General features: G+C 44.2%; 1 protein-coding gene across 10 annotated transcripts in view; it reads left to right on the top strand.

Moving 5' to 3' along the window:
- The window catches only part of CC2D2A (coiled-coil and C2 domain containing 2A), a 147,977-nt gene that overhangs the window by 102,295 nt on the left and 18,017 nt on the right, over positions 1–27,665 (top strand). For 5 of the 10 annotated variants that reach the window (XM_058723055.1, XM_058723047.1, XM_058723049.1 and 2 more), the window contains 11 exons: positions 162–254; positions 1,564–1,655; positions 4,730–4,897; positions 7,996–8,101; positions 8,292–8,401; positions 9,911–10,007; positions 10,617–10,715; positions 13,600–13,776; positions 16,507–16,527; positions 19,788–19,991; positions 27,403–27,492. In XM_058723055.1, coding sequence (XP_058579038.1) covers positions 162–254; positions 1,564–1,655; positions 4,730–4,897; positions 7,996–8,101; positions 8,292–8,401; positions 9,911–10,007; positions 10,617–10,715; positions 13,600–13,776; positions 16,507–16,527; positions 19,788–19,991; positions 27,403–27,492 — 1,257 coding nt within the window. Of the gene's footprint in view, positions 1–161; positions 255–1,563; positions 1,656–4,729; positions 4,898–7,995; positions 8,102–8,291; positions 8,402–9,910; positions 10,008–10,616; positions 10,716–13,599; positions 13,777–14,853; positions 15,511–16,196; positions 16,479–16,506; positions 16,528–19,787; positions 19,992–27,402; positions 27,493–27,665 lie in introns of those variants that run through there. The other 5 variants (XM_058723048.1, XM_058723051.1, XM_058723054.1 and 2 more) reach the window with 4 other exon arrangements.

The following is a 27,665-nucleotide window of genomic DNA, read 5'->3' as shown; positions in this document are numbered from 1 at the left end:
TCAATTTTGAAACCAATTGTGAAGAGGAAGGTGGAAGACACATTTAGAACCATAATTTATTACTTGAACCACATGGGATAAATTCTGTCGTCTCAAGAAGGGCATGGGGGGGAGGGGTACTAGTACTTTAAAATCATAAAATTATTCCTTTTTCATCTTAGGACTATGAGAAACGGTTACGAGACAGAAATGTAATTGAAACCAAGGACCACATAGATCCCCATAGGGCCATGGTAGCCAAGTACCTCCAACAGGTAAGGAAAATCATTTTACAGAGTCCCCACCGGGGGAACATAGCCAGCACCCTAAGACTGGGGGGAGAGTGGTCTTTATTCTTCCGAGTTATCTATGGGATACTTAACTGTCACTTATTTGCTCGTAATTACAGATAAGAAATTAATTTGAACATGTGAAACACTAGGATGTATCTCAGCTTATTATCAGTGGTTATCTTACGTGGAGTATGAGTACAGGGGACACAATTTCTAAGTCGTGATTTTTCTCATATTTGAATGTTTGCATCATATCACCTTTGTAATGAAAAAGTTTTATGAGCCACGTACTAACTGCCCTAATGCACTAAAAACTTGAAATACCCGTTTGCCCTTCCTTCGTTTAGTAAATGTAACTTGTAGGAAATGCTACAGCCACTACACTACGTTTTTCCCATCCAGTTGATCTACCCTGCAGCTCCTTATAAAAAACAACTTATGACATTTCAGAGTCCCTGTATTTGAAGAATAATTAGAGGGGCGTCTGGGTGGCTCGGTTGAGCGTATGACTCTTGATTTCGGTTCGGGTCATGATCTCATGGTTCGTGGGTTCCAGCCCTGCTTTGGGCTCTGCGCTGACAGCACAGAGCCTGCTTGGGATTCTCTCCCCCTCTCTCTGCCCCGTTTGCACTCTCTCTCTCTCTTTCAAAATAAATAAACTTTAAAAAAAAATAAAGAATAATTAGAAAGTAAACCAGTCTAAGGGTGCCTGAGTGGCTCAGTCAGTTAAGCATCCGACTCCTGGTTTCAGCTCAGGTCACGATCCCAAGGCCGTGGAATCAAGCCCCACGTCTGGCTCCGTGCTGAGTGTGGAGCCTGCTTGGGATTCTCCCTCTCTGTCTCCCTCACTCTCACTCTCTCTCTCCCCTCGGCTGCCCCTCCCCCTGCTTGCACTCTTTCTCTAAAAACAAATTTAAAAAAAAAAAAAAAAAGTAAATCAATCTGAATAGAGGAAGAACTCCAGAATCTGAAATGTGTGTGCTTCAAGATCGGTCCTATTTTTTGCAATTATTCATTCATTCTGAAAAATTCCACTGTCATCCACCAGGAAATTTCCCAGGTCCCAAGAACAGAGCAGTGAACAAAACAGAAACCCCTGTGCCTTAGGGAGCTTACACTAACAAACAAAGCAGGGTGATTTATAGGGGAAGAGATCAGCGCTGGGGAGGAAAGTGCAAGTGTGCTGGGACAACTGAGGTGACATCGGGTGAACACTCAAAGGGGTTTAGGGAGTGACCTGTGAAGTCTATGTGACAGGAACATTTTAAATAAAATACACATTTGTCCTCAGGTTAGAGAATCAGTGATCAATCGTTTCCTAATTGCAAAACACCATTTTCTTCTTTCGGATTTGATAGTAGAAGAAGAAGTTCCCAATATCAGGTAAAAGCAAACAAATCTTTTGTTTCTTATAAAAATTATTTTTATTGTATTATATGAAAATTTTCACGTAAATAGAGAATTCTTATCCTTGCATGGTATGCGCTTGGGCCCCCAGTATTGCTGGGAACCAGTAAAACGTGATCGATGCCTAATGGTTACCTTAGTTGGGGGGGGTTTGTTAAGTCGCATGAGATGCTCTCCATCATATGCCCAGTAGACACCATCTCACCTCCCAAGTCCACTTCACAGCCTTTGCCAGTTCCTTGCTGCCATCAGACCACGTCTGATGGCATTGCCCTCCCGCCCACGCTCCTGCCCTCCACCTCCCCTCGTCACACTGCCCTTCACTCCCCCACACTAGACAGAGGGGGTGGCTGGGAACGAGCACTGCGGCCCCAGGTCAGGGGCTGGGGGGAGGCAGAGAGCTGCTGTGTGTTTGGTGAGGGGACAGGGGCAACAGGGAAAATGGAGATTTACATAGAAGTTGGGGATTGACTGCATTTGCTTGATTGATTTCCCTATTACTTAGAATAATCCTTACATGTTCTCAACTCAAAGTGGAAGCATAAAAGATGAAAAATAACTTTCTATACTGGTGGTCTTGTGTACCCCACTAACTTCCTGACCCTTTCTGTGATTAAATCTCTTGGTCTCCTAAAAAGGTGATTTCCTATCATGCACTTCGTCTCCACCACCAAGCTGGGAAGGAGACAAAAAATGTCTATGCATGGCAGTCCCTTTCTTGGACTTGGCCTCCGTCCATGTACAGAAGGAAGGGCTGTACCCACACAAATTCATACAAACCCTCCCTCTTCGTTCCAGGCCCAGAGTCCAGTCACTGTATTTTTTCAGTCATGAAACTTACACTTTAGAATAGATGATGATATTTCTTGCTGTTTTTCCATTTCATTTCTTTCTTTTTTCTTTTTCTGCTTTACTTTCTGCATTAAGTTCTGAAGGCTCAGGGTATGTTCTTTCTTCTTTTAATTTTGGTTTGTTCTTAGTGTTAAACTAAGATGTTTCTATATTTAATGGTCCCAGCCACCAAGATGTTCCCATGCTGACTCCTGGGAGGGCAGCCAAGTGTCCTGAGAAAAGGGGAGAAGTTTCGACAAAGGGAAAGGATGTGCCACGTTAAGACCCCCTGGCAAAGGTGTCCCTCTGAGGTCCCCAAGTTTGGGTTAGGTGGGTGTCCTGGCAGAGTGATTAATAAGACAGGTTTCAGTGGCAAGAACATGAACCTTGAGGGCATTATGCTAAGTGAGATAAATCAGACAGAGAAAGACAAATACTGTATGATCTCACTTCTATGTGGAATCTAAAGAAGCCAAACTCCTAAACACAGAGTAGAACGGTGGTTACCAGTGGCTAGGGGTTGGGAGAATCGGGGAGATGTTGCCGGAGGTTTACAGACTTGCAGCTGGTAGATAAAAAAGCTCCAGAGATCTCAGGCACAGCAGGTGAATATAGTCAGTACTGTATCATAAACTTCAAAGTTACTAAGTGTCTAGATCTTAATTGTTCTCCCCACAAAAAAGAAATGATAATTATGTGACGTTCTAGAGGTGTTAGCTAACACCACGGTGGCAGTCATATCCCAGTATCTAAATGTATCTATGCCTGAAATTTAGTCGTTCATTCTATGTCAACTATATCTCAGTAAAAATAAATTAACAACACTAAAATGTAGATAACAAGTCACACACAGAAAAAGTTTTACAGTATCACTGTCCTCACACTCTCTCTTTTTTTTTTTCTTTTGTGGGGGAAAGATAGCTATTTTTCATACCTTTACATTATGTTAACATGTGATGGGTCTGCTCTTGTTTTAAGTGAGTTAGAGATAAATATATGTAAGTATTTTTAAAAGAGGAAGAAGCTGGCTGTTTAGTCAGAGTGACCAGAGTTGGAACCCCAGCTCTCCCCCTGGGAGCCTTCAGCAAATCCTGTCACCTCCCAGACACCTGTCACCTGTCACCTCCCAGAAGCCTCCGGTTACTTCATATGAGAACTGGGGTAAAGGTTCCACTTGTCAGGATTAGAAATACTCTGCGTATGGCACCTCGCACTCTGCTTGATCATAGAAGGTGCTGGTAAACAGCAGTTGCTCTGTGAGACAGAAGACCCTGGGAACAAACAGGAGCCCCTCGGGAGCCATCCCCCCACCCAACTCCAAGGCTGGCATGTGTCCCTTGGAAAGAGGCCGCTGGTCAAGCAGGGGAAGCAGAGAAGCGAGAGCCGGCTCTGTGCAGCTGGCCTTGTCCCCTGGCGCTGGGCACGGTAATGTCAGCTTGCGGATACAAAGTCACCTCTGTGCTTCTGTTCAGGCTCCGGGCCGGCATAGAATTACCTGCTCCATGGCCCTTTCTCCCACCACGATTCCCCGACAGTGCTTGTGTCCTCCCGGAAGTGTTTACAGGATTCTGCCTCAGTGAGAGGGAAGGGATGAGGGGGCTCCTCCTGCCCTTCCCCTTCCACTGCCATCGTGTCACGGTCATCTTCCCAGCAGCCACCATTTTAGGGCATCCAGCAAGTGCTAGACCAGGGCAGGGGTGCTCTGCATATACCCCCTCACTTTATCCTCTCTGCAACCCCAGAAGGGAGGTATGATTATCCCCATTTTCCATGACGAAACAGAGACGTAAAGAGGTGAGGAAATTTGCCCAAGGTCAAAGAGCAGACCCAGGAGTCCCCCCGGGAAGTGCCCTGGGGCTCAGGAGAGGGAGCACCCCTTCCTACCGTGTGGCTGGGCCCCTGGGGCAAGGAGAGCAGGAGAGCATCTGCACAGTTGAGGGGGAGGGACCCGGGATGAGCAAGGCAGAGCCCGAGGCGGAGGGGCCCGAGCACACTTTTCTTCCTCTGTTCTGTAGCAGCTGAAATCCGTCTTAGTGATCCACCCCAGAGGCTCTCCCCAGTCTCGGGAGAATTCCTTGGCGATTTCCACCCTCCTTGAACAGACAAAAGAGTTTTTCAGGGGCCTTTGAGGGACCTAGGGGGAGAGTTTGGGAAGCTGTCTCACAACTTTCCAGATCTTTCTTTTCCTTAGAGTCCTAATCCTGTTCTGTAATCATTAGCATTTTGGGGCTAAGCCTTTTCAAGCTGGCAGAACAAAAGCGACCACTGAGGCCAAGGAGAAAAGGCCGGAAGAAGGTGACGGCCCAGAACCTGTCCGACGGAGACATAAAGGTGCTGGTGAACATTATCCGGGCTTATGACATTCCTGTGAGGAAGGCGACAGCAAGGTGAGAGCCGTCCAGACAGCCCTGGGATGGAGAGGACAGGGGCCCCGCCGAGTGGTTCACTTCTCTATAGCACGTCCGCTCCCACCTTTAACGCAGTCGCTGTTCTGTCCAGGGATGGGGGGAGGTCTTCCGGAAGCCAAAGCCCTGTCGGTTGCAGGTCATAGACCAACTCAGTCAATTTAGGCTCAAGAGGGGATTTATTGTGTCTCAAAGAACTCAAGGTTAAGAGGCACAGCTGGGGGCGCCTGGGTGGCTCAGTCCATTAAGCGTCCGACTTCAGCTCAGGTCATGATCTCAGTCTGTAAGTTCAAGCCCCGCATCAGACTCTGTGCTGACAGCTCAGAGCCTGGAGCCTGCTTTCAGATTCTGTGCCTCCCTCTCTCTGCCCCTCCCCTGATCATACTCTGTCTCCCTCTGTCTCAAAAATAAATAAAAAACATTAAAAAAAAAATTTCTTTTAAAAAGAGGCACAGCTGAACTACACAGTGGACTGTAAAGATTGGGGTGGCTCTTCTGAGGCCCCGTGGTCTCTGTTGCTCACTTCCTTCTGTGGGTTTGCTTTATTCTTCTCCCTGTGAGGGAAGCCATCCATTCAGCCAGGGTACCATCCACAAGCATTAGCTTCTCAGGAGAGAAGCTGAGGGTTCTAACTTGGGTCAGGTGTTGACCCATGGTCTAATCACCTATATAACCAGAGAGGCAGGGTCCCCAGGCCCAGCCCTGAAGGTGGGGAACAGTTCTCAGAGAAGCGGGTGTGAGCAGGGCAGATACCCGAAAGGTGTTATGTCCTAGGTTCTGAACATACACCCTCTGAGCATAAAAATGTGACTTCCCCTTAATCTGCTCTGAGAAATGAGGGATGCCTGCTGTGTTCCACGACACTGGGGCACAGGGCGACCTCTCAACCAGAGTAAGGTGAGCCTGAGTTTCTTATCCCCTTAGAGAACAGAGATGAGCAAGAATTAAAGAAAGAAAGAGTGGCTCCGGAGCTCGGGGGGGTTAGAGCACTGGTCTCGTGAAGTAAGAAGGAGCCAGAATTAAAACTTGGATCTGCCGATGCACCTACCAGTGTAAGGAGGGAGGCTGCGCTTTCTCACCCATTCGTCGGGTTCCAGACATTACACTAAGCCTCTTTCGTGTGTATTATGTCACTTGCTTCTCGCTACGATTGCTGTCTCCATTTTAAGACAGGGCAAATGTCTGGGTGGCTTGTCCAGGGTCATCGAGCTCAGTCTGATCCACAGAAAAACACCGTTCTGGCCTGTGGCACTTTCTTTCCTCCCCAGGGTCTTCCCGTGAAATTGATCCCCCATCCAGTCTTTTGCCCTATTGTTTTACTAAGTCTTCCACCCGTCACAGAACATCTGACGTCACCCACTGTTCCCAGCATTTGGTCACTAGTAAGTGTACATTCAAGCTCTTGAATCTCTGAGGAGCCACAGCCCAACCCCTTCACCTTGATTACGTCACGGCTCAACCATGGGGAGTAAAGCTGTCTTTTAAAATAACGTACAGGTGTTTCTCTTATCTTTGTCTCCATAGAATTTTTTTTTTTAATTTTCTTAAGTTTCTTTATCTGAGAGAAAGAGAGAGAGGGCAGGGGAGGGGCAGCGCAGAGCCTGACACGGGGGCTTGAACTCAGAAACCGTGAGATCGTGACCCGAGCCGGAACCAAGATTCAGACGCATAACTGACTGAGCCACCCAGGCGCCCCTCTACAGAATACCTTTTAAGTGTTAAACCATTTCATTCAAATTACAAGGAAGCTTAGTTGATCCTCTGTGCTCTACATTTCAGTGTAGGCTCATCCAGACAGCTCAGATATCAACTCGTGCATTAAGCCCGCCTGAATCTTGACCCTCTACCCTTGCATCCAACTGAATAGGATTTTTTCTTCTTCATCCCCCTCTCTGTACTCTGATGGCTCGCGCCCATCCCGATGGGCTAATGAGTATCCCACTGTATTGTGATTATTTCTTTACGTGTCTACCGGCCATTTTAGCTGGAGCTGCAGTGTGTCTGATTTGTCTTTGCAGCTCCAGAGTCCAACACAGGGCCTAAAATACAGTGGGCACTTCACAGATGTTTCTGTAATGCTGTAATCGATGGCGTTCCAGAAAGAAAAAGGGTTTCTCTGGCAGCTGTTGTGTTAAATAATCTACTCTTATTGTCTCATGGTTTGTCCGAAACTCTTATCTGGGAAAAGGTTAGACAGTTTGGTAGAAAGAGAGAATTTCTACTTTGCCTGGTAATGAATATGAAATACTTGGTAAGTCATAAACTTCAGTACAAATATGCAGGTGCGTTGTTAGGATGAGGGGAGTGGTGGCTGGGAGAGACCCTCCGGAGGTGACCTTCGTTTCTTTTTGTTAAGGATCCCAAAAGGGATGGGGCGTCTGGGTGGCTCAGTCGGTTAAGCGCCAGACTTCGGCTCAGGTCACAACCTCACAGTTCGTGGGTTCGAACCCTGTGTCGGGCTCTGTGCTGACAACTCGGAGCCTGGAGCCTGCTTCAGATTCTGTGTCCTCCTCTCTCTCTGCCCCTTCTTGGCTCACACTCTGTCTCTGTCTCTCAAAAGTAAATAAACATTAAAAAAAAAATAAAAAAAAGAATCCCCAAAGGGAAAGAGGGCAAGACCCATAGATCCTAACTCTAGCTAGGAATCTCTGAGCGCCTCTTTCCCAGAGAGGCATGGCAGGGCCTGGAGAGAGGGTCTTACTGAGGATAGGTAGCTCGAGGTTACTGGAGAGCGCAGGGTCACAGAGAATGCAGTGGGAGGGGAACTGGACGAGATGGGGCAGACTGGCCAGGGAGCTGAAGATTCGGCCACTCAGTTCCCAGAGGAACTGAGGCTCTCTCTTGTTGGGGGAACAGATTCCTCACTAGGGCACCCCCTGGGAGAGGAGTGGGTGGAGAGGACCCTTTTCTCCATTCCGGCCAAACATGCAGGCCTAGCGGTGGAAGAAGCTTTCTGAGGTGTCAACAAACTTAAGAAAATGTCTGTCACCAGAGCCATATGTCTTCGGAGAAGCCACCTTGCTGAGTATCTCATTCGACCTTTCTTGTCATTAATTTCTGTCATACATTTTCCCTCCTAGCAAATTCCAGCAGCCATCAAGGTCTTCAAGGACTTTCAGCGAAAAGCATGCTGCCTCCCCAACCACACACAGCCCAACCCACAGTGCTGACTACCCCCTCGGCCAGGTGAAATACCTCAATTCTGGGTTTCTGCTTAGAAGCTTGCCCCTTAATAACTGCCTACAAACTTTATCATCTCTTTTCCGCTTCATTTTCTTTGGAAACATACTGTTTGGTAAACATATTCTACCTCTGCTAAGAACAAAATAATTCAGCTAATTGTTCTAGACTCTCATGATCCGCTCTTGTGTTTAAGGTTTTAGTGCGTCCTTTTGTAGAAGTTTCTTTTCAACGAACGATTTGCCACACAACTACAGCTGAAGGACCAAACCCCAGCTGGAATGAAGAACTTGAACTTCCATTTAGGTGAGCATATTTTCTTCTTTAGGGAACTATAGGATATTTTGAAGAAATGTGAGTAAAATGGAGCCCCGGGGGGGAAAAGGCCACAGTGAAAGGTTCTACAGGAGCCTGACACTGAGTCCCATTCTGTTGCTCTTGTACCACAGGGGACTCCGACCAAGACTAAAATGGGAAAATGTCCAACTTTTGAAACTCGGGTTCATTGTTGGGACACGCCCATGCCTCTCCAGGCTCTGGCTTTTTGTAGCCCTAAGTTTCCCATTCCCTTGACCCCATGGCCCCTACACTGCTTTTCCTTTGTTCCTCGTCTCCCTGACTCTGGAAGCTTCAAATAACCTCTCTAGTCTGGCACTCCCTATTTTCCATAATTATGCTTTCTTCCTCGCCAGAAATAACACATAGGGATTTAAAACTTTAATTAAATGATTTTAGATATTTAAAAGACTCCTTATTTCAGACCTTGATGCTTCCTTAGAAATTACCATTCTACTTTTACAGCAATCAAAACCCACAGGTGGAAGTACCTTAGAGACAGAGCAAGGCTTAGAGCCAGTTCGGTCAGAAGAGAGGGACACGCGGGGCGCCTGGGTGGCTCAGTTGGTTAAGCGGCCGACTTCGGCTCAGGTCATGATCTCGCGGTCCGTGAGTTCAAGCCCCGCGTCAGGCTCTGTGCTGACAGCTCAGAGCCTGGAGCCTGTTTCAGATTCTGTGTCTCCCTCTCTCTGGCCATCCCCTGTTCACGCTCTCTCTCTGTCTCAAAAATAAATAAACATTAAAAAAAAATAATAATAAATTAAAAAAAAAAAAAAAGAGAGAGGGACACACACCACTATTATGCATAGAAGAAGCATAAAGAATGAGAAAACGTAAAGGCAAAATGCTTGACAAAATACACACAGTGGCCCGGTCTTGGGCCGTGCCACAGAGCAGCCAGCTTGGGCCAGGCCCGGACTCAGAGCAGCGACAGTACAGGAGAGGAACCTCGTGCCTGCACTGCGTTTGGTTATCTGTGGGGAAAGTGAGTGGGAGGCAGGGACCATTCAACCAGCCATATGACACTAGGAGGTCTATGACTGGGGAATGGTCTGCCGGAGAAGCATCTTCTACAGCCCAGTTGCTTAGGAAATCTGCATTCCGGCACGGGTGCCAGCTGGAGACTTTGAACGTAGCCTGTCCCCCGAGCCAACCCAGCTATGGCCAGCTGGCTCCTGGCAGGGCTCACCACGCAGGTTGGGGGGATGACGGGAGACTCGATGGGACAAGCCAGCAGATGGAGGGGCAGGGGGCGGTATCTCTCTGCGCGGGGCCTCTAGTCTAGTGCCCCTTCCACTCGAGTATAGGGATTATGTTATCGCATCCCAGGATAAAGATAAATATTCGAGGTGAAATCACGGCTTTTAATCCTCATATCTATGCTCATATTTGGGTATTTTTCACACTGTGAGATCTGAGTGCTCATTGCTTCCGTTTTGCCCATGTTCATAGTCCCGGGTCACGTGTCCCCATTTGCAGGGCCCCCAATGGAGACTACAGCACAAGCAGTTTGCAGTCAGTGAAAGATGACGTGTTCATTAACATTTTTGATGAAGTGCTCTATGATGTCCTCGAGGTGAGTTCACAGTGTTGAGGAGGACGTCTGCACTCATTTTCATGCCCTCCACTCATTGTAAGTCCCTAACTCATTTCCCATCTCTGTGGCGTTTGAAATGTTTGAAACTTGACATGTATAAACGGGAAAAGGAAAAGGGAGGGAGGGAACCAGCTTTCTTATTTTCAGCTGAGTGTCTGCTACCTTCCAGAAATTGCACTGGGTGCCTGGCATACATGGTCTTAATCCTAGAATAACTTTGTGAAGTAGACTGTTAAATCTCCAATATAGCGGGGCGCCTGGGTGGCTCAGTCGGTTAAGTTATCGATTCTTGATCTCAGCTCCGGTCTTGATCTCAGGGTCTTGAGTTCAAGCCCCACAGTGGGCTCTGTGCTGGGCGTGAAGCCTACTTTTAAAAAAAAATTAGTAATGGGGAAACTGAGGTTCAGAAGGGCTAAGTGACATCGTTAGGGTCACTAAACGATTAAGTCACTGAAGCAGAATGTGACTTAGGGCTGCCTAACCTAGCTCACGTAGTTTCAGCTAAACCCCCGCTACCTTCCTGTGGCCACGTGAATCAAATGTGAGGCTGAAGTTCTTAAACAATTACTGCCTCCCACCTTCCTTCAGGATGACCGTGAAAGAGGAAGTGGAATCCACACCCGTATTGAGAGACACTGGTTGGGATGCGTGAAGATTCCATTTAGCACGATATATTTCCAAGCCAAGGTAAGCACCTAAAGCCAGAATTCCATGGGAGTGGGGAATGGCTGTGTCCGTTTTTCCTATTACAGCTTTCTTGGCAGGTCTGTGCCCTCCACACTGAGGGAGCCTATATGCAAGTCGTTGTCAGAAAGATAAAAAGCCGTCGATCTTCTGTCATATTTGCGTGGCTTATTAAACATCGATCTCCCTTGGAGGTAGTAGTTAATGTAGGGCCGTTCCAATCTGAGGATTTTTCTGTCATTTAAATAGAAGTGAGGCAGAAGGTGGGACAAAGTGGAAACTTGTCAAAATGACAAAAGTGGAGTGGATGGACGCCAGAAACGAACTGGAAGGGAACAAGCAGGACAGTGATAGTCCATTGAATCAAGTGCATTCTATTAATGTTTCTAGAGTCCTCGCTATTTCAAACATGAAAAATGGTTAGCACGATCTCATTCAGCTGAGACGCTCTTCTTCAGAGTCTAATGATTTTGCTTAAGGGGACCCATTAGGTTAACAACTCTGGGACAGTGAAAGATTCTGAAATGGCTTTAATATCCTGGTATTAAATCCATGGCAACAGGAGGCTTTGAGCCGCAAGACTGTAGCTAATCTCACACAGCGACAGAGGGAACGGTTTAATTCCACACGTGGCGACCACACAGAGCAAGTGTCGCCTGGGCCACACAGTCTCCAGCAAGCCTGGGGCTTGGATGGGTTGGAATCTCCAAGATAATTGGAATTGCAGTTCTCCCCCTAGACAAAGGGACAGTCTACAGGTGACGCTTCAGTGATGTGCTGGCCAAAACATTTTCGTGTCCCTCTTTGAATAGATTTTAAATGAAAACAAATAGATTTTAAATGGAATAGATTTTAAATGGAAAATTAAGAGCTCATCAGTTTGTAAACGAAAGTGCCATGTTATCCGGCAATGCTGAATTTCACACCTGGAAGGGTACTCGAAGGTAACTGCTCCAAATCCCTTCTGGATAAATGAATCTCCTTTACTGCATTCTGGTAATATCTATACTCTGTTTGAGTGCCCCTAGAAACGGGGAACTCACGACTTCATGAGGCAACTTGCTCTCTTTGCCATAGCTCTCTGCTACAGATTTCTTCCCTGAACTGTGCCATAATCTGTGCATCCCTATCCGTAGGTCCTGGTTTGGAGCTACACATAACAAGTAGAATCCTGACCCACTAATAATAGTAGGAATGACTATACTTGTCACATATTACATGCCATTACCTGCTAGTCTGTATGTCACCTCATTTAATCTCACAACAACCCAATAGGCTTTACTGTCGCCATTTTACAGATGACGAAACAAGCCTCGCGAGGTGAAGTCACTACTCAAATCCCAAAGCTTACAGGATTCACTTTTACCAACTTCCCACAATGCTCACATTGCTGATCCCTGGGGAATGAGATTGCTAGAGGGAGAGAGAACGATTCAATGTTTGGGTTTATCCATTTCAATGTTACTTCTGAGAGTGATGTTATTACATTTGTCATTTAAGTTTTCTCTGACTCCAAAGCTCGTACCCTTACGTGTACCTGCAGGGGACATTTGGCAGGATCTGGAGACATGACTGGTTGTCACAGCTAGCGGGGGAGCCATTGCCATCTTGTCCGTGGAGGTCAGGGATGCTGCCAACCCCCCACGATGCAAGGACAGCCCCCCCCCCCCACAGACAGGCCCCAAATATCAACTGTGCCCAGGTTGAGAAACCCTGTCTGAAGTCCTTGCACCAATTATTTGGAGACAGTGCCCATTGCTTCCTGGGTCATCAGATGTGCTCCGTTCTTTCAGGTGCACTTTGTATGGCTTGTTTTTGTATCCTTGTCCCTGTACTCTCTCACCTGCCCGGGTGCAGGCTTCAGGGGAAAGTGCCGACATAAGGAGGAAAATAAACAGCAGCTCACTTAATTCCTCGCTGGAAGGCATAGTCACTGAAAGTTGAACTTCTTTCTCTATTTCTTCTGAGACATAAATGCCGCTGAAGACTGAAATGAAAACCGGATTCTCCATAAGTCAGTGAATTTCAAGTTCCAGCCCTGAATAGTTGTGTAGCCCTAGACAATCTTTAATAAACTTATTGTTGGACTGGCTAGGCCAAAATGAAAAGTCCTGTCTTTTGGAACTTCCACAGAAGCCAGGTCAATTTACGTGAGTGGCTTGTAATGCATTAAGCCCACATGTATCGAGCACCTGCTGGGTACACAAAGCGCTGCTCTACGTTGGGAAAGGGTGATAGAATCGTGGGTGAACTATAATCCTATTCATGGAGAGAAATCTGGTATCTGGAACAAAGTGACAGATGTGCATACAACTGTAAGGTCTGCAGAATGTGCCATGGTAATAGCAGAAGAAACAAACTCGATGTGGGGCTGCTAGTGATTACAAAATAATTCACAAAGGAGATAACACCTGGCCTGAGCCTAGAAAATAGAATTAATACTCTGAAAGGGGGGATGAAAATCTGGGGCATTCCAGAAAAAGGGGATGGCTTCTGGCCAACGCTTACTGAGCACTGAGCATATGCCAGGCATTTTTCTTAGTATTTTACATCTACTCATTCAGCACACGTAACCACCCTACAAATGGGTACTATTATTGTCTCTATAAATGCACAAGCTGGGACACTTGGAGTGTAATCCAGGATTGGAACCCAGGTGACATACTGTCACATCAACCTGAGTAGCTGGTACGTGCTCTGCTGAACTGGGAAGAGGCAGGGATGTAGAGAGAGCTCAGGGCAACATGCCCAGAAGGATGGGGTGAGCCTCGAATGCCAGTCTGAGCAGTCTTTGTTGGATTCATCGGACAGCGAGGAGTTGACACTTGCCTTTGAACTTGGGTTGGAAAACCACCAGGGTGTTTACCAAGTCATATGTTGTTCACAGATTGATGGGACATTTAAAATAGACATTCCCCCCGTTCTCCTGGGCTACAGTAAGGAACGGAGCATGATTATCGAGCGGGGTTTTGACTCCGTGCGAAGCCTGAGTGAAGGCTCCTACATCACCCTGTTCATCACCATGGAGCCTCAGCTGGTTCCCGGGGAGTTGGTTCGAGAAAAGGTAACCCTGTTTCCACTTTAGAATCGCGTGTCTGATGTTCATGAGACACGAGGAATGCTTGCTATGCTTTTATAAACGCAGAAGCCGTGGCCCAAGCAGAGGTCTCCTTGCCAAAGCTTCCATTCACTACCCTTTCGGTCTGGACAAAATGAGGGGAGACTGTGGATTTGTGTTTCCATTGAGCTGATCATTAGATTGATCAACAACTTAAAATTTCAGGCAACTGTAACACATGCTCCAGGTGTAGAAGAATTTTCTTAAAGGAAGAAAAAAAGCAGACTACTCTTTTATCTTGACATTTATTGGCAAGCGTGCTGAAATACATTTCCACATCTGACCTCACATCCCTGGTTGTCCTGTGTGTTGAATCAATTTATAGCATCGTAAGGCTAGGCGACCTTCAGGGGTCACCTCATTTCAGTGCCTTCAGATACTGTAGAGCACAAATACTCTAATTCTGGATGGCTCTAGAACAAAGAGTTTCCAGAACTTCCATTGGTTAGCAACTATTTACCAACCCTCATAGCTGGGAGACACTTTCTTAATATAACTTGCTTCTGCAGCACTGATGTGCGCTGTCCTCATTGGTTTGGGGAGAAAGTTACTGATCATGACCTCTTAATACCATAATACAATAACCACCACCACCACCATCATGTACTGAGTTTTTACTCTGTCCTCGGCCCCATGTCGGATAGTTGACGCACATTCTCTCTTAATACTCACAACTGTAGTGTATGGTGGGGTTTCGGATTGAGACATGAGGAAAGTGAGGCTCAACCCTCCAGATTCACCCAGGCAGGAAATGCATTTATCAATTAAATGTCTGTCTGACTCAAAATCGTATATATTCAACAAATATTTACTGCTGATGTGACAAGCATTTTTCAGGTACTGGGAATACAACAGCCTAGAAAAGCAGATAAAAATTCCACAGAGCTCACGTTCATGTGTAAGCCCAGCATGTTCCCTCCTAAACTAACCTGCATGGATTCTCATGATGATTCTTTCATTTATCCGTTGTAATCAACAGATGGAGAATGGGGAAATGAGCACATTCCTCTGTTTCTTTTTCAGCACTACAGTCTGGTTCACAGAGACACATACTATTACTATTCCCCTTTGCAAGGATTATTGGAAAAATAAATCTACGGAAATTCAAATTAATCTTACATGCTAGCCTCTGTCACTAAAGCTGTGACAAATATGGTCTCTAGAAAACATGCCAGATAGGAATGCAAGCTGGTGCAGCCACTCTGGAAAACAGTGTGGAGGTTCCTCAAAAAACTAAAAGTAGAACTACCCTACGACCCAGCAATTGCACTACTAGGTATTCATCCATGGGGTACAGGTGTGCTGTTTCGAAGGGACACATGCACCCCCATGTTTATAGCAGCACAATCAACAATAGCCAAAGTATGGAAAGAGCCCAAATGTCCATCGATGGATGAATGGATAAAGATGTATATATGTACAATGGAGTATTACTCAGCAATCGAAAAGGATGAAATCTTGCCATTTGCAACTACATGGATGGAACCGGAGGGTATTATGCTAAGCGAAATTAGTCAGAGAAAGACAAATATCATATGACTTCACTCATATGAGGACTTTAACAGACAAAACAGATGAACATAAGGGAAGGGAAATAAAAATAATATAAAAACAGGGAGGGGGACAATGCATAAGAGACTCATAAATATGGAGAACAAACAGAGGGTTACTGGAGGGGTTGTGGGAAGGGGGATGGGCTAAATGGGTAAGGGGCACTAAGGAATCTACTCCTGAAATCATTGCACTAGATGCTAATTTGGATATAATTTTTTTAAATTAAATTTAAAAAAAAGAAAGAAAACATGCCAGAATATATGCATTTCAAAATATTTCTAGGAAGTGAAACGTGTATTCTGGATGGTTTTCTTTATGTGTAAACTCAAGATAAAAGCCAACAAGCATGTTTACACAAAAAAAATGCTCCCAGACAAAAGATGATTTTGCTATTTCCACGTATTCTTAACAGAGGAAAAAGCACCCCATCTGGAGGTGAGCTTCCAAAACCCGGGAAAGCAGTCTGTCTGTGACTGTGGCTGAGAGGCTGAAAACCAGAGGCTTCTTAGCACCCGACGCCCTTCGGGGCACTAACCCCCTATCACGGTTCTGAGCTCCGAGACATGATGCCCTCCCTGAGTCCTGCAACCTTCCCGCCTCCGGCCAGGTAACGAGGCTGTTTGCTGCTGCCTTCAGTGGCATTTCACTGCCCCTCTGTGGCTGTGCGGAGCATTTCTCTTATGCCTCTGAAATGAGGGCTTAAGAATCCCCGTTGGAGGACAGGTTCTTTGCTGCTATTTGATAAGGAAGGCATGTGGACTGATGCCCCCTGATGTCCTGGGGAAAACACTACTCAGTGATTTCCCCTGCAGATTATTCGGGAAAGAGAAGCTCTCACCTGAAGATAATAGAGGCCAGAACCTTGAATTGTTTTTCCACTTGCCAGCAACTTCCAGGATTAGGAGACTGGAGTCTCCCCTCCATCATCCCATAGGGAACCGTTCCATAGGACTTCTTAAAGGGATTTACTCACGGAATTTTCTTAAGATGCGGTAGCAACTCCTCAAACTCCTACTGTAACTACTTTACATTGTCTTCATAGAAGTTAAGTTTTTAAAAGTAGATTTTTTTCTGTTAATAAAGTCTTCCTCTCATTTCTTTCTCCTTTCTTGCCTCTGATAGATGAGTGACGTACTTAAAAAGGTATACCAAGCGTTTTGTTTTACATTTGTTGGTCAGTAGTTCTAAGGCTTCTAATTAGCTGCTTTTTGTCTGCTGACACTTTGTGGAAGCTGCTGGATGCTAGTGTATGTGTGGTCCCTTGGCAATGAACCACAGATGTCTGAAGTTCCATGAAGAATGTCCAGCCTTGTCTTTCGGCCCGTTTCGTTTGGTCAGAAAGATTCTTATTTAGCCTGGAATGTAGGAAAAGTCATGGGTGTGAATGTCACCTCCATGCTGGGCACTATCTCCAGTTTCCAAGCCTATGAAATCCATGAGATGCTTCTTGCCGAGACAGCTGCAGCCCTGACGGTGATTTGTCATGGGTGGAGCTGTCTCAGTGTGGCTATTCAAGAGGATAACCACGCTTAAGTTTCAGTAAACACTGACACGAACCTACAGGTCAAAAAAATAGAGCCAGTCAAGAAACTTCCAGGTTTCATTTTGAATCAAATAGTGAATTTGTCAGTTAGTCCTTGATTTGTTTCATAATAAACCAACCCAAATTCTTTTGGCACTAAGCTTTCCCTTGGTACTTCTTAGATCACTAATAAAATGGCATACTCCTCCTTAAATCATTGTTTCGCTCCATTAAATGGCATCCTGGTGGCCGAAGCAAGTAGCAATGACCATTAAGAGATACTTATTTAAATGCTTACCTCGTGTATGCTCTGTGCAGAGAGGAACACAAAATGATTCAAACATGGGCCCTGCTCTCACAAAGCACTAGTTACATAGTCAAAACACACAACAGCACGTCCAGCTCCAAGTGGTAGAAAAAGGTTTCGGGGCACCTGGATGTCTCTGTCGGTTAAGCGTCCTACTTTGGCTCAGGTCATGATCTCGAGGTCCGTGGGTTCGAGCCCCACGTCTGACAGCTGCCTGCGCTGACAGCTCAGAGCCCGGAGCCTGCTTCGGATTCTGTGTCTCCCTCTCTCTCTGCCCCTCCCCCGCTCACACTGTCTGTCTGTCTGTCTCTCTCAAAAACAAACATTAAAAAATTTTTTTTCAAAGAAAAGAAAAAGGTTTCGACACAGTTTTTTAAACTGGGAAGGCCAATAATCAGCACTGATTCCAGGTTTCTGTTGCTCTTTCTGGGCAATGCTTATTTGGCCTCTTAAGTATTCCTCTAGCACCTGTGTATTTAGAATCTCTGGGCAAGTATCTTAAGTACGGGATTGCTTATTAATACATTCCTCTAGACTAGAAGTTGTTTGAGGGTACTGGTTCATATTCATTTATCCACAGTGCCTGGAACCTTTTAGATTCTCAGCAAATATTTTCCAAATGTTGGGTGAGTAAGTAAATGAATGAGTTTAAAGCAAATCGAGTTGAATTCCACTGGGTGCTTTGTTTCATACCACCCTTGTTTCGTAATTTTTCATCTTTGTAAAGTTACAATGATTTCTGGCATGACAATTCTGTCCTAGGAGTCTGTGACACGCCCATGCCAAAGTCTCAGAAGCTCGCCTTTTTCATTTGTTTATATATCCATCATAACCATACATTGGGCAGCTCCCACTATGCTCAGTGGTAGGTGGTACCAGATCAATCTGAGTCAGATGTTCGGATTCGGATGTCGGGGACACCCCGTGAGAGTATATAGGAGGCATCTGGAAACGTCTCCATCCTACATCCTACCTAACGCCCACAACCACTACCCCAATTTTTCGGGATACAGAAATCAAATTAGAAATTGGAGCCACAGTCTAGCTCCAGTGTAACAGAAATCAAGAATAATTAGGATAGCCTAGATTCTATCCCAAGTCAGAAAAAAGTCACAGGTTCTCTTCCCATTCATTCACTCAACAATATTTGTTACACGCCTCCTTTAGGTATTATGTGCCAGGTAGTATCCTTGGTACTGGAGATAAAATAAGATCGAGGGGCACCTAGGTGGCTCAGTCGGTTAAGCGTCCGACTTCAGCTCAGGTCACAATCTCGCAGTTTGTGGGTTCGAGCTGCACGTTGGGTTCTGTGCAGACATCTCAGAACCTGGAGCCTGCTTCGGATTGTGTGTCTCCCTCTCTCTCTGCCCTCCCATGCTCATGCTCTGCCTCTGTCTCTCATTAATAAATAAACGTTAAAAAATTAAAAAAAATAATAAGATAGAAACAAAATCTTTGACTTCAAGAATCTTATTCTCTGGGGGAGACAGAGTAAACATATCAGTGGTTTTGAATGCTAATAATAATAATAATAATAATAATAAAGTAGAGTATGAGAAGGATAGCTGGGTGCATTTCCATTCTCAAAACAAACAGATTTTCAAGCACTGCCTAGAATCTAAATCCTACTTAAAAATTAACTTTCCCAATAAAATTTTATTTGAGTTTGTCCTGAAACACTGCAGAATATAAGCAACCATGCATATGTTATTATACTAAGCAACAGAAATCTTGTAAAAACATTTAAATATCTGCTTTTGGCAAGCTATTCTTTAGTAATCGCTTTAGGGGAAAAATTACAACATGTGTCTAAGGCAACTAGAATTTGTTCTGTGTCATCTGCTTTAAGTTACTACTAAAAGTCTGGGAATTGGGGCACCCGGCTGCCTCAGCCTAAGGAGTATGCAACTCCAGACCTCAGGGTTGTGAGTCTGAGCCCCACGTTGGGTGCAGAGATTACTTAAAAATAAAATCTTTAAAAGTCTGGGAATTGGTAGCTCATCTTGGATCAGAGAACCACTTAAGATAAATATGATACACTTGATGCTAGTTCTGCTTCTTTTTTTCCCTGAGACCCATCACTATTCTGTATTACATCCATTGTGGATTTAACATTTTTTAACACCTCAGTATATATCTGTCGATTTGTTGTGCATTTAACATGAGTTGCTCGAGCTTTGCATTTGAGACGTTAGATTACTGAGCCCCTCTCCCCTCTAAAACCAATGTCAAAATACATATAAAGCTATTGCTTGTTCTCATCAATCAGAATTAGTACATCAGTTTACATTTTATAGGCTGTTCTAGTTTTCGTAGGGCTGCTTGCCTGTTGACTACTTTCTTTCAGTCCTGTTCAATATATTTTAAGTATTTAATGAATCCACCTAATATTTAGATTGTAAATATAATTAAATAAAGCCCTAGGGACACCAGGGCATGACGATATTGTAAGGGGTCACGTAATCGTAGTTCCTGAAGCATACATGTAGTTCCTGTTAACCGTAAGATCTCAACAAATCCTACTGTTGTCTCCCGTAATCATATGTAAACTCCATGGAGTCTTTGTTTGTGAAGTTTGATTCTCAGGAAGATGAGAAATTGCTACAAGCAACAGAGAAGTTTCAAGCTGAATGTGCCTTAAAGTTTCCACATCGTCAATGCCTCACAACAGTGACTGACATAAGTGGAAAAACCGTCTTTATCACTCGTTACCTCAAGCCATTAAACCCTCCACAGGAGCTCTTGGAGGCCTGCCCCAACAACCCACAAGCAACGGCAGTGAGTATTCCATGGCCAATTAGGGCTGCTGCTAAAAATATGTTAAATTTTCAATATATTGCCCTATAACGACCATATTTTATAATACTTAAGATAGTCACTCTATCGAGATCATCAGTGGTGAAAGAAATGATTAACACTTTTTTTATCACTGTGAAGCTCACTTTCTGTAGAAAAGTCTGAAGGTACCAGAGAGGGTAATAATCCTTAGTTCATTCTTTCAGTGAACAGTTGTGGGTGCCTCCTGTGTCCCGGGCACTATACTGAGTGCCGGAAATTAACCTTTGGAAGATGCTTTACACTTTAGCAACGTCTTCATTACGTGTCCTCCGTCACTTTGTTGGGATTTGAACCTAGGCCTCTGACTTCCGAACTCATGCACTTTCTACTATAGCAAGATAACTATTCAGTGTTATACTTAATATTATAGGCATCATTGAATTCAAATTAAGCAAACGTTATCTCCAAGATTTGAGGATGTACAGCATGTAAGCCGGGACCACAGAGCACATCCATGCTGGGCCACTAAGTACACACGCGCATCTCTGCCTGTTAAACATTCTTTTTTTTTTTTTCCCAAATTTTTATTTAAATTCTAGTTAGTTAACATATAGTGCAGTATTGGTTTCAGGAGTAGAATTTAGTGATTCATCACTTATATACAACACCCAGGGCTCATCCCAACCAGTGCCCCCCTTAGTGCCCATCACCCATCTAGCCCATCCTCCATGCACCTCCCCTCCAGCAACCCTCAGTTTGTTCTCTGTAGTTAAGAGTCTCTTACGGTTTATTTCCCTCTCTGTTTTTATCTTGTTTTTCCTTCTCTTCCCCTATGTTCGTCTGTTTTGTTTCTTAAATTCCACATATGAATGAAATCACATGGTATTTATCTCTGACTTCTTTCGTTTAGCATAATACACTCTAGCTCCAGCCACAGCATTGCAAGTGGCAAGATTTCATTCTGTTTGATGGCTGAGTAATATTCCATTGTGTACATTTACCACACCTTCTTTATCCATTCATCGGTCGATAGACATTTGGGCTCTTTCCACAGTCTGGCTATTGTTAATAGTGCTGCTATTAAAATCAGGGTGCATGTACCCCTTCGATTCTGTACTTTTGTGTATCCTTTGGGTAAATACTAATAGTGCAACCGCTGGGTTGTAGGGTAGTTCTATTTTTAACTTTTTAAGAAACCAACTATATGGTTTTCCAGAGGGCACCAATTTGCATTCCCACCGACAGTGAGAACGTTCCCCTTTCTCCACATCCTCACCAACATCTGTTGTTTCCTGAGTTGTTAATTTTAGCCATTCTGACAGGTGTGGGGTGGTATCTGTATTTCCCTGATGATGAGTGATGTTGAGCATCTTTTCGTGTGCCTGTTGGCCGTCTGGATGTCTTCTTTGGAAAAATGTCTATTCATGCCTTCTGCCTATTTCTTAATTGGATTATTTTCAACAGGCATTTTAACAGAATGATTATTCACCATTCTTAAGTGAATACTGTAACCCAGAACTATCTTTAGAGAGTAGATAGTATAGGGAGTAGTTGCTGCTAATAAGTCATTAACATGATAATTTAGCAACAGGTGATGGTGTATCTTTTTGCAGATATAGATATATCAAAAAAAAAAAAAAAACCACCTGTGTTCCACATTTCCTTTACTTTTTTTATTAATCAATTTGTATTAAAAACCATAATAGGGACTTCCTTCTATTCCTTCTAGTAAAGGGAAAAAAATTCCTCCCAGGAGAGAACATAGAGGAGTGATGAAGAAAATATTTAAACCATTTTTAAAATCATGGCTGACATAGAAATAAGGTGAGGGGGAAAGTCAGAGCCAGGAAACAACAAAGCAGATTCCACACGGGTGAGAGCCTGGAATAGCGTTTGCTCTGAGGTTGTCAGATAATTCCTAATGCCTGGACCTGGGCTTTAGCAAGCCACAGGGCGATCGGGGAAGGAGGTAGTGCCAGGTATGATGCCAGGGCAGGGAGGAGGGTCAAACTAGACACTCGGGTGCAGAGCTGGGACTCTTGACAGGTAATGTCAATGATGAGTAAGCCAGGAAATACCCTGCTTTGCAGAAGGAATCCTGCCTGTTTCAGCCTTGACTCTGGATGGAAGAGAAACAAGATAAGTCTCCCCAAGGAATTCCCAATAACCAAGTTGTATTTTTTCACACCAGCAACTAAAACTCACACTACCTGTATGACCAAACAAAACTTCAGCTGAAAATATAATTGAAAGTATTTCCCTGTTGGTAATGCCCCTAAATCCCTGTCAGAAGGAAACACAAATCTTTCTAGAAGAATGCTCTTTAAACTCAGCCTTAAAGAGAAAAAAAAAAAAGTTCCAAAGTTCCAAACAACACAAACATATAAAAGATCATTGAAGAAGAAATAAGTCACCATGAAGAGGGTAAGAGTTAGCAAACACAACAAACTACAGAATTGGGCCACAAAGACTGCAGATATTAGAATTATTAGACTCGGCCTATAAAATAGATACGTCTAATAAGTTTAAGAAATGTAAGCAATTGAGGGGCACCTGGGTGGCTCAGTCAATTGGACGTCCGACTTCAGCTCAGGTCATGATCTTGTGGTTCATAGGTTCGAGCTCTGTGTTGGGCTCTGTGCTGACAGCTTGGAGCCTGGAGCCTGCTTCGGATTCTGTGTGTGTCTCTCTCTCTGTGTCTGCCCCTCCCCCTCTCATGCTCTGTCTCTCTCAAAAATAAATAGTAATCATTAAAAAAAAATGTTTAATAAATCTAGGGAATTGAAAATGAAATAAAAGAAAAATAGGCAGATTGCAAAAATATTGCATAGTACTTACAGAAATATAAAATAATTAAAAATAGAAAGTGAACAAACAGCTTAAGCAGAACATTAAGTACAGTTAAATACAGACTTAAGTTACATACAGGTAAGTACAGAGAGTTAGTGAGCTGGAATTTACATGCAAAGAAATTACTTGGAATATAGCACAGATAGCCAAAAAAACAGAAGATGAAAAGGAAAGGTTAAGAGACATGGAGGACAGAGGGAGGAAGACCAAATCACATATGAAAGGAGAAAAGCAATGTTCAAAGAGAGCTGAGAATGTGTTAAGATTTGACGAAAGACAACGATCCTCTGATGCAGGAAGCCCAATATACCCTACACAGGATAAAATGAAATTAAAATCTAGGCATATTGCAGGGAACTACAAAGATGATCTTAAAGCAGCTGGAGAGAAAACAGATTTTCTACAAAAGAACAATGATCCGACCAATCAACTTCTCAGCTGCACAAATGAAGTCAGAGAAGGAATAATATCTTCAAAAGGCTGAAAGAAAATAGCCATCGAACTAGTAATTTATATCCAGTGAAACTGTCTTTCACACAAACATTGGGAGAATTTACAACCAAAAGAGTCTCACTTAAGGAATTTCTAAAAAATAGCCTTCAAAGAGAAGGAAGGCTCTCAGAAAATCCTAGGTACAACACTAAACAGTAGATAAAGAAAATGGGAAACTTGTGAGGAAATGGAGACAGGCATTGTCTTCATATCAGTAATAACAGAAGTGAGGGTGAAAAGTAGTGACAAAACAAAAATCCTGGAAAAAACTGCATATATGTCAGGACAGAATTGATGAGGATATTTTAATGCACTTGTATTTCCCAAGAGGAGAGTCAAGGTATTTATTAACTTTTAGAGTTTAAGTTAAATATTCACATTGAAATTCCTAGATTAATCACTTAAAAGAATAAAAGAAAGTATGTATAACTTGCAAAATTAACAGGAGATAAAATAATGAAATGGGGGTGAAGAAAGTGGGGAGGGAGAAAAAAAAGAAACATAGAAAAAAGTATGAGAAATAAAAAGCACAGAATAAGGTGGTTAAAATGGCCGAAATGTTTACCAGTAATCACAATCAGAGCAAAGAGATTAAACTTTCTGATTAAAAGACAAACAAAGACTGTCCGGGTGCCTGGGTGGCTCAGTCAGTTCAGGTCTGACTTTGGCTCAGGTCATGATCTCACGGTTCGTGGGTCTGAGCCCCACATCGGGCCCACCACTGTCCGCTCAGAGCCTGGGGCCTTCTTCCGATTCTGTGTGTCCCCCTCTCTCTGCCCCTCCCCTGCTTACAGTATGTCTCTCTGTCTCTCAAAAGTAAATAAAACCTTTAAAAAGATTAAAAAAAAAAAAAAAAGACAAAGACTTGTCAAACTAGATGTTTAAAACCATTTATAGTGGAACTTGACAAACTGATTCTAATATTTATATGGCAGTGCAAAGGGTCAAAGTAGCTTAGACATCTGGAGGAGTAAGAAGGTGTCGGTAGGAAGATTTGCCACACCATATACCCAGACTACTTACAAGACCATAGTAATTAAAGGAAAATGGTATTGACACACAGATAACAGAAAAATGGAAAAGAATAAAAAGTCCACTCAAATATGACCCACTCAAACCTGACACATGACAAAGCTGGCATTGGAAATTACTAAGGAAAAGACTGACTATTACATAAATTTCACTGGGATCATTGATTTTTACATATGGGGAAAATAAAAATAGACTCCTACTTCACAGCATTCAAGGGCAGATAGATTGAGTACTTAAATATGGAAGCATTTTTTTTTTTTAAGTTGATTTATTTACTTTGAGAGAAGGCAGGGGAGGAGCAGACAGAGAGGGAGAGAGAATCCCAAGTAGGCTCCCCACTGTCAGCCTAGAGTCCGATGTGGGGCTCAATCTCATGAACTGTGGGATCATGACCTGAGCCTAGACCAAGAGTTGGAGGCTTAACCAACTGAGGCACCCAGGTGTCCCTAAATACGAAGGCATTTTTTATCTGTATGACTTGAGGTAGTATTTCTTAAATAAGATAGAAAAAGGCACAAGCTATAAAGAAAAAGAAAAATACATTTGGCCATATTGAAAGTGCGAACTTAGGGGCACAAGGGTGGCTCAGTGGGTTGGGAGTCTGACTCTTGGTTTCGGCTCAGGTCATCATCTCACGGTTCTTAAAACTGAGTCCCTCCACCGGCTCTGAGATGACAACAAGCAGCCTGCTTGGGATTCTCTCTCTCCCTGTCTCTCTGCCCCTCTCCTGCTTGCTCTCTCTCTCTCTCTCTCTCTCTCAAAACTGAGTAAATAAACTTAAAAAAAAAAAAAAAGGTGAGAACTTGGGTTTATCAAAAGACACCACAAAGGAAATGAAAAGCCACAAATAAGGTGTTTACAACATATATAATAGCCAAAGGAATACCAACTAGAACATATTTTTAAAAACACCTGCAAATCAGTAACAAAACGTACAGAATACCGAAATAGAAACTCACGGTGGGACTTGTCCTGCCAGCCAGGGGCCGTTTCCCCTAGTTATAGCCAGTTGGGCTGGTGATGAGATGGAGGGTAGGAATGTCTTTTATTCTTTGAGTTCAGAGAAGACACAAGAGGCTTCAGACGGGGCCTGAAGGATTGGGCCAAACCTCGCGTCTACCACCAGAGCCCTCTTCCAAGCAGACACGTCCAAGGCCCGGCTACCTCCCAGCCCGTTCAGTGGACTGCTGTCACAGTGCACACTGGGGCCGTGCCGGCCACCGCCACCAGCAGAGCGAGCCCTTCCCCCAAAGACTGGTGCCTGGTGCGGGGCCCGAGGCCAGCAGCACCGCCTCACCCCTCCCCCACCCGTGCGTACCGGGAGCGAAGACAGAGACCTGGAGGTTCGTAGGTTTTCCAAAGGAAAAGAGAGCGGCGTTCCTAACCAGGCAAACCCTCACCAAGCAGGTAGCTTGCTGGGTTTGGAACAGGCTGAGAAGAAAAGTAGTGGGACAGCCCTTTGGAGAAAGCCATTCTTCCAGGGCCATTCTCCCAGGGCCCCTGCATCTCTTGAGCTCGGCAGGGTTGCTCACCCTCTCTGGTCTCGTTCTTGGCAGGATTCCTTGTTAGAAGTTTTATTTATGTTTTGTGCACCTCAGCTGAGCACGTGAATGAAAGAGTAGCAATTGGAAAAGCTGCGCTTTCTTCATAGCCTGTGGGTCTCCTTACAACGAAACTAGGGGGTTGTGACCCGACCGGCCTACCAACCTACTACGGTGAGATTCATTTGGGAGAAACCAGCTGTAACTGTTTAAAAATCACTGTTTCACTCTGTTAATTCAACAAGGATAGGAATGGCTGTGCCAATACAAGTTTTCTCCTTTAAAACAAACAAAAAAGAGGGGCATCTGGGTGGCTCAGTCGGTTGAATGTCCGACTTCAGCTCAGGTCATGATCTGGAAGTTCCTGAGTTCGAGCCCGAGGCTGCCTCAGATTCTGTGTCTCACTCTCTCTCCGCCCCTCCCCCACTCGCACTCTGTCTCTCCCTCTCTCAAAAATAAAGATTAATTTTTTTTTTTAAATTCAGAGAAGTGTAAACTTGAAAGGCCAAGTAAGCATATGAAAAAGATGTTCAACCTCCTTAGAAGTTGCATGAATAGGAGCTATAACTACAATGATGCCCTGATCTTTGTTTCTAAATACGATTACCCTCTAAAAAGCTCCTTGGAGAAGTGGCTGCTTTTTGGACTGGGCTAGAGAAAATACAAGATGATTGTAGAAAGTCTTTCCAGGGGTGCCTGGGTGGCTCAGTTGGTTGAGCCTCCAACTTCGGCTCGGTCATGATCTCGAGGTCTGTGAGTTCAAGCCCTGCGTCAGGCTCTGTGCTGACAGCTCAGAGCCTGGAGCCTGTTTCGGATTCTGTGTCTCCCTCTCTCTTGCCCCTCCCCCGCTCACGCTGTCTCTCTCTCTCTCTCTCTCTCTCTCTCTCTCTCTTTCTCTCTCTGTCAAAAATAAATAAACATAGGGCGCCTGGGTGGCGCAGTCGGTTAAGCGTCCGACTTCAGCCAGGTCACGATCTCGCGGTCCGTGAGTTCGAGCCCCGCGTCAGGCTCTGGGCTGATGGCTCGGAGCCTGGAGCCTGTTTCCGATTCTGTGTCTCCCTCTTTCTCTGCCCCTCCCCCGTTCATGCTCTGTCTCTCTCTGTCCCAAAAATAAAAAAAAAATAAAAAATAAATAAATAAATAAATAAACATAAAAAAAAATTAAAAAAAAAAAAAGAAAGTCTTCCTATACCATCAAGTAAGGTAGTGCAGGAAAAAAAAAAGAGAACATTTCAAAGAGACCTAGGAGCCAGTGTCTTCATCTGTAAAAGGATATTAACAGTGACCTCCTTCCTAGGATGCTTGGAGAGGGTGAAATGAGTGTTAACACAACACCTAGCTTGGTAAGCACTTAGCCCTCACTTCATTCCGCACACATCAATTTTGTGATATATAGAACTCTTACAAGAAAATGAGGTCGAATATCTAGGTATCTATTTTATCAGAAATTAATTTTTTCAAACAGGAACTGTTTAATTATTTTTTTGCTTAAACAGGAACTGGTGGCCCGATATGTGTCATTGATTCCTTTCTTGCCTGACACTGTTTCATTTGCTGGCATCTGTGACCTGTGGAGCACATCTGACGTAAGTAGTTCTCCCTCACAGATTTACCAGTTTGAGCTGACTTCACTGAATATTGGCCAAAGGCTCGTATAATTTTAAATTGCAACATTCGTTAGTCCTTAGAAAAATCCGTTTGGTCATCTGTTTGGCAGGATGAGCTAAATTCTGAAGTATTTTGTCTTTCTGGTTCAATT

Source organism: Neofelis nebulosa, chromosome 3, assembly GCF_028018385.1.
Source record: "Neofelis nebulosa isolate mNeoNeb1 chromosome 3, mNeoNeb1.pri, whole genome shotgun sequence".
In the NCBI taxonomy this organism is placed as follows: Eukaryota; Metazoa; Chordata; class Mammalia; order Carnivora; family Felidae; genus Neofelis; species Neofelis nebulosa.
The sequence above is the reverse complement of the archived record's forward strand: the minus strand, read 5'-3'. Positions and strand labels throughout refer to the sequence as shown.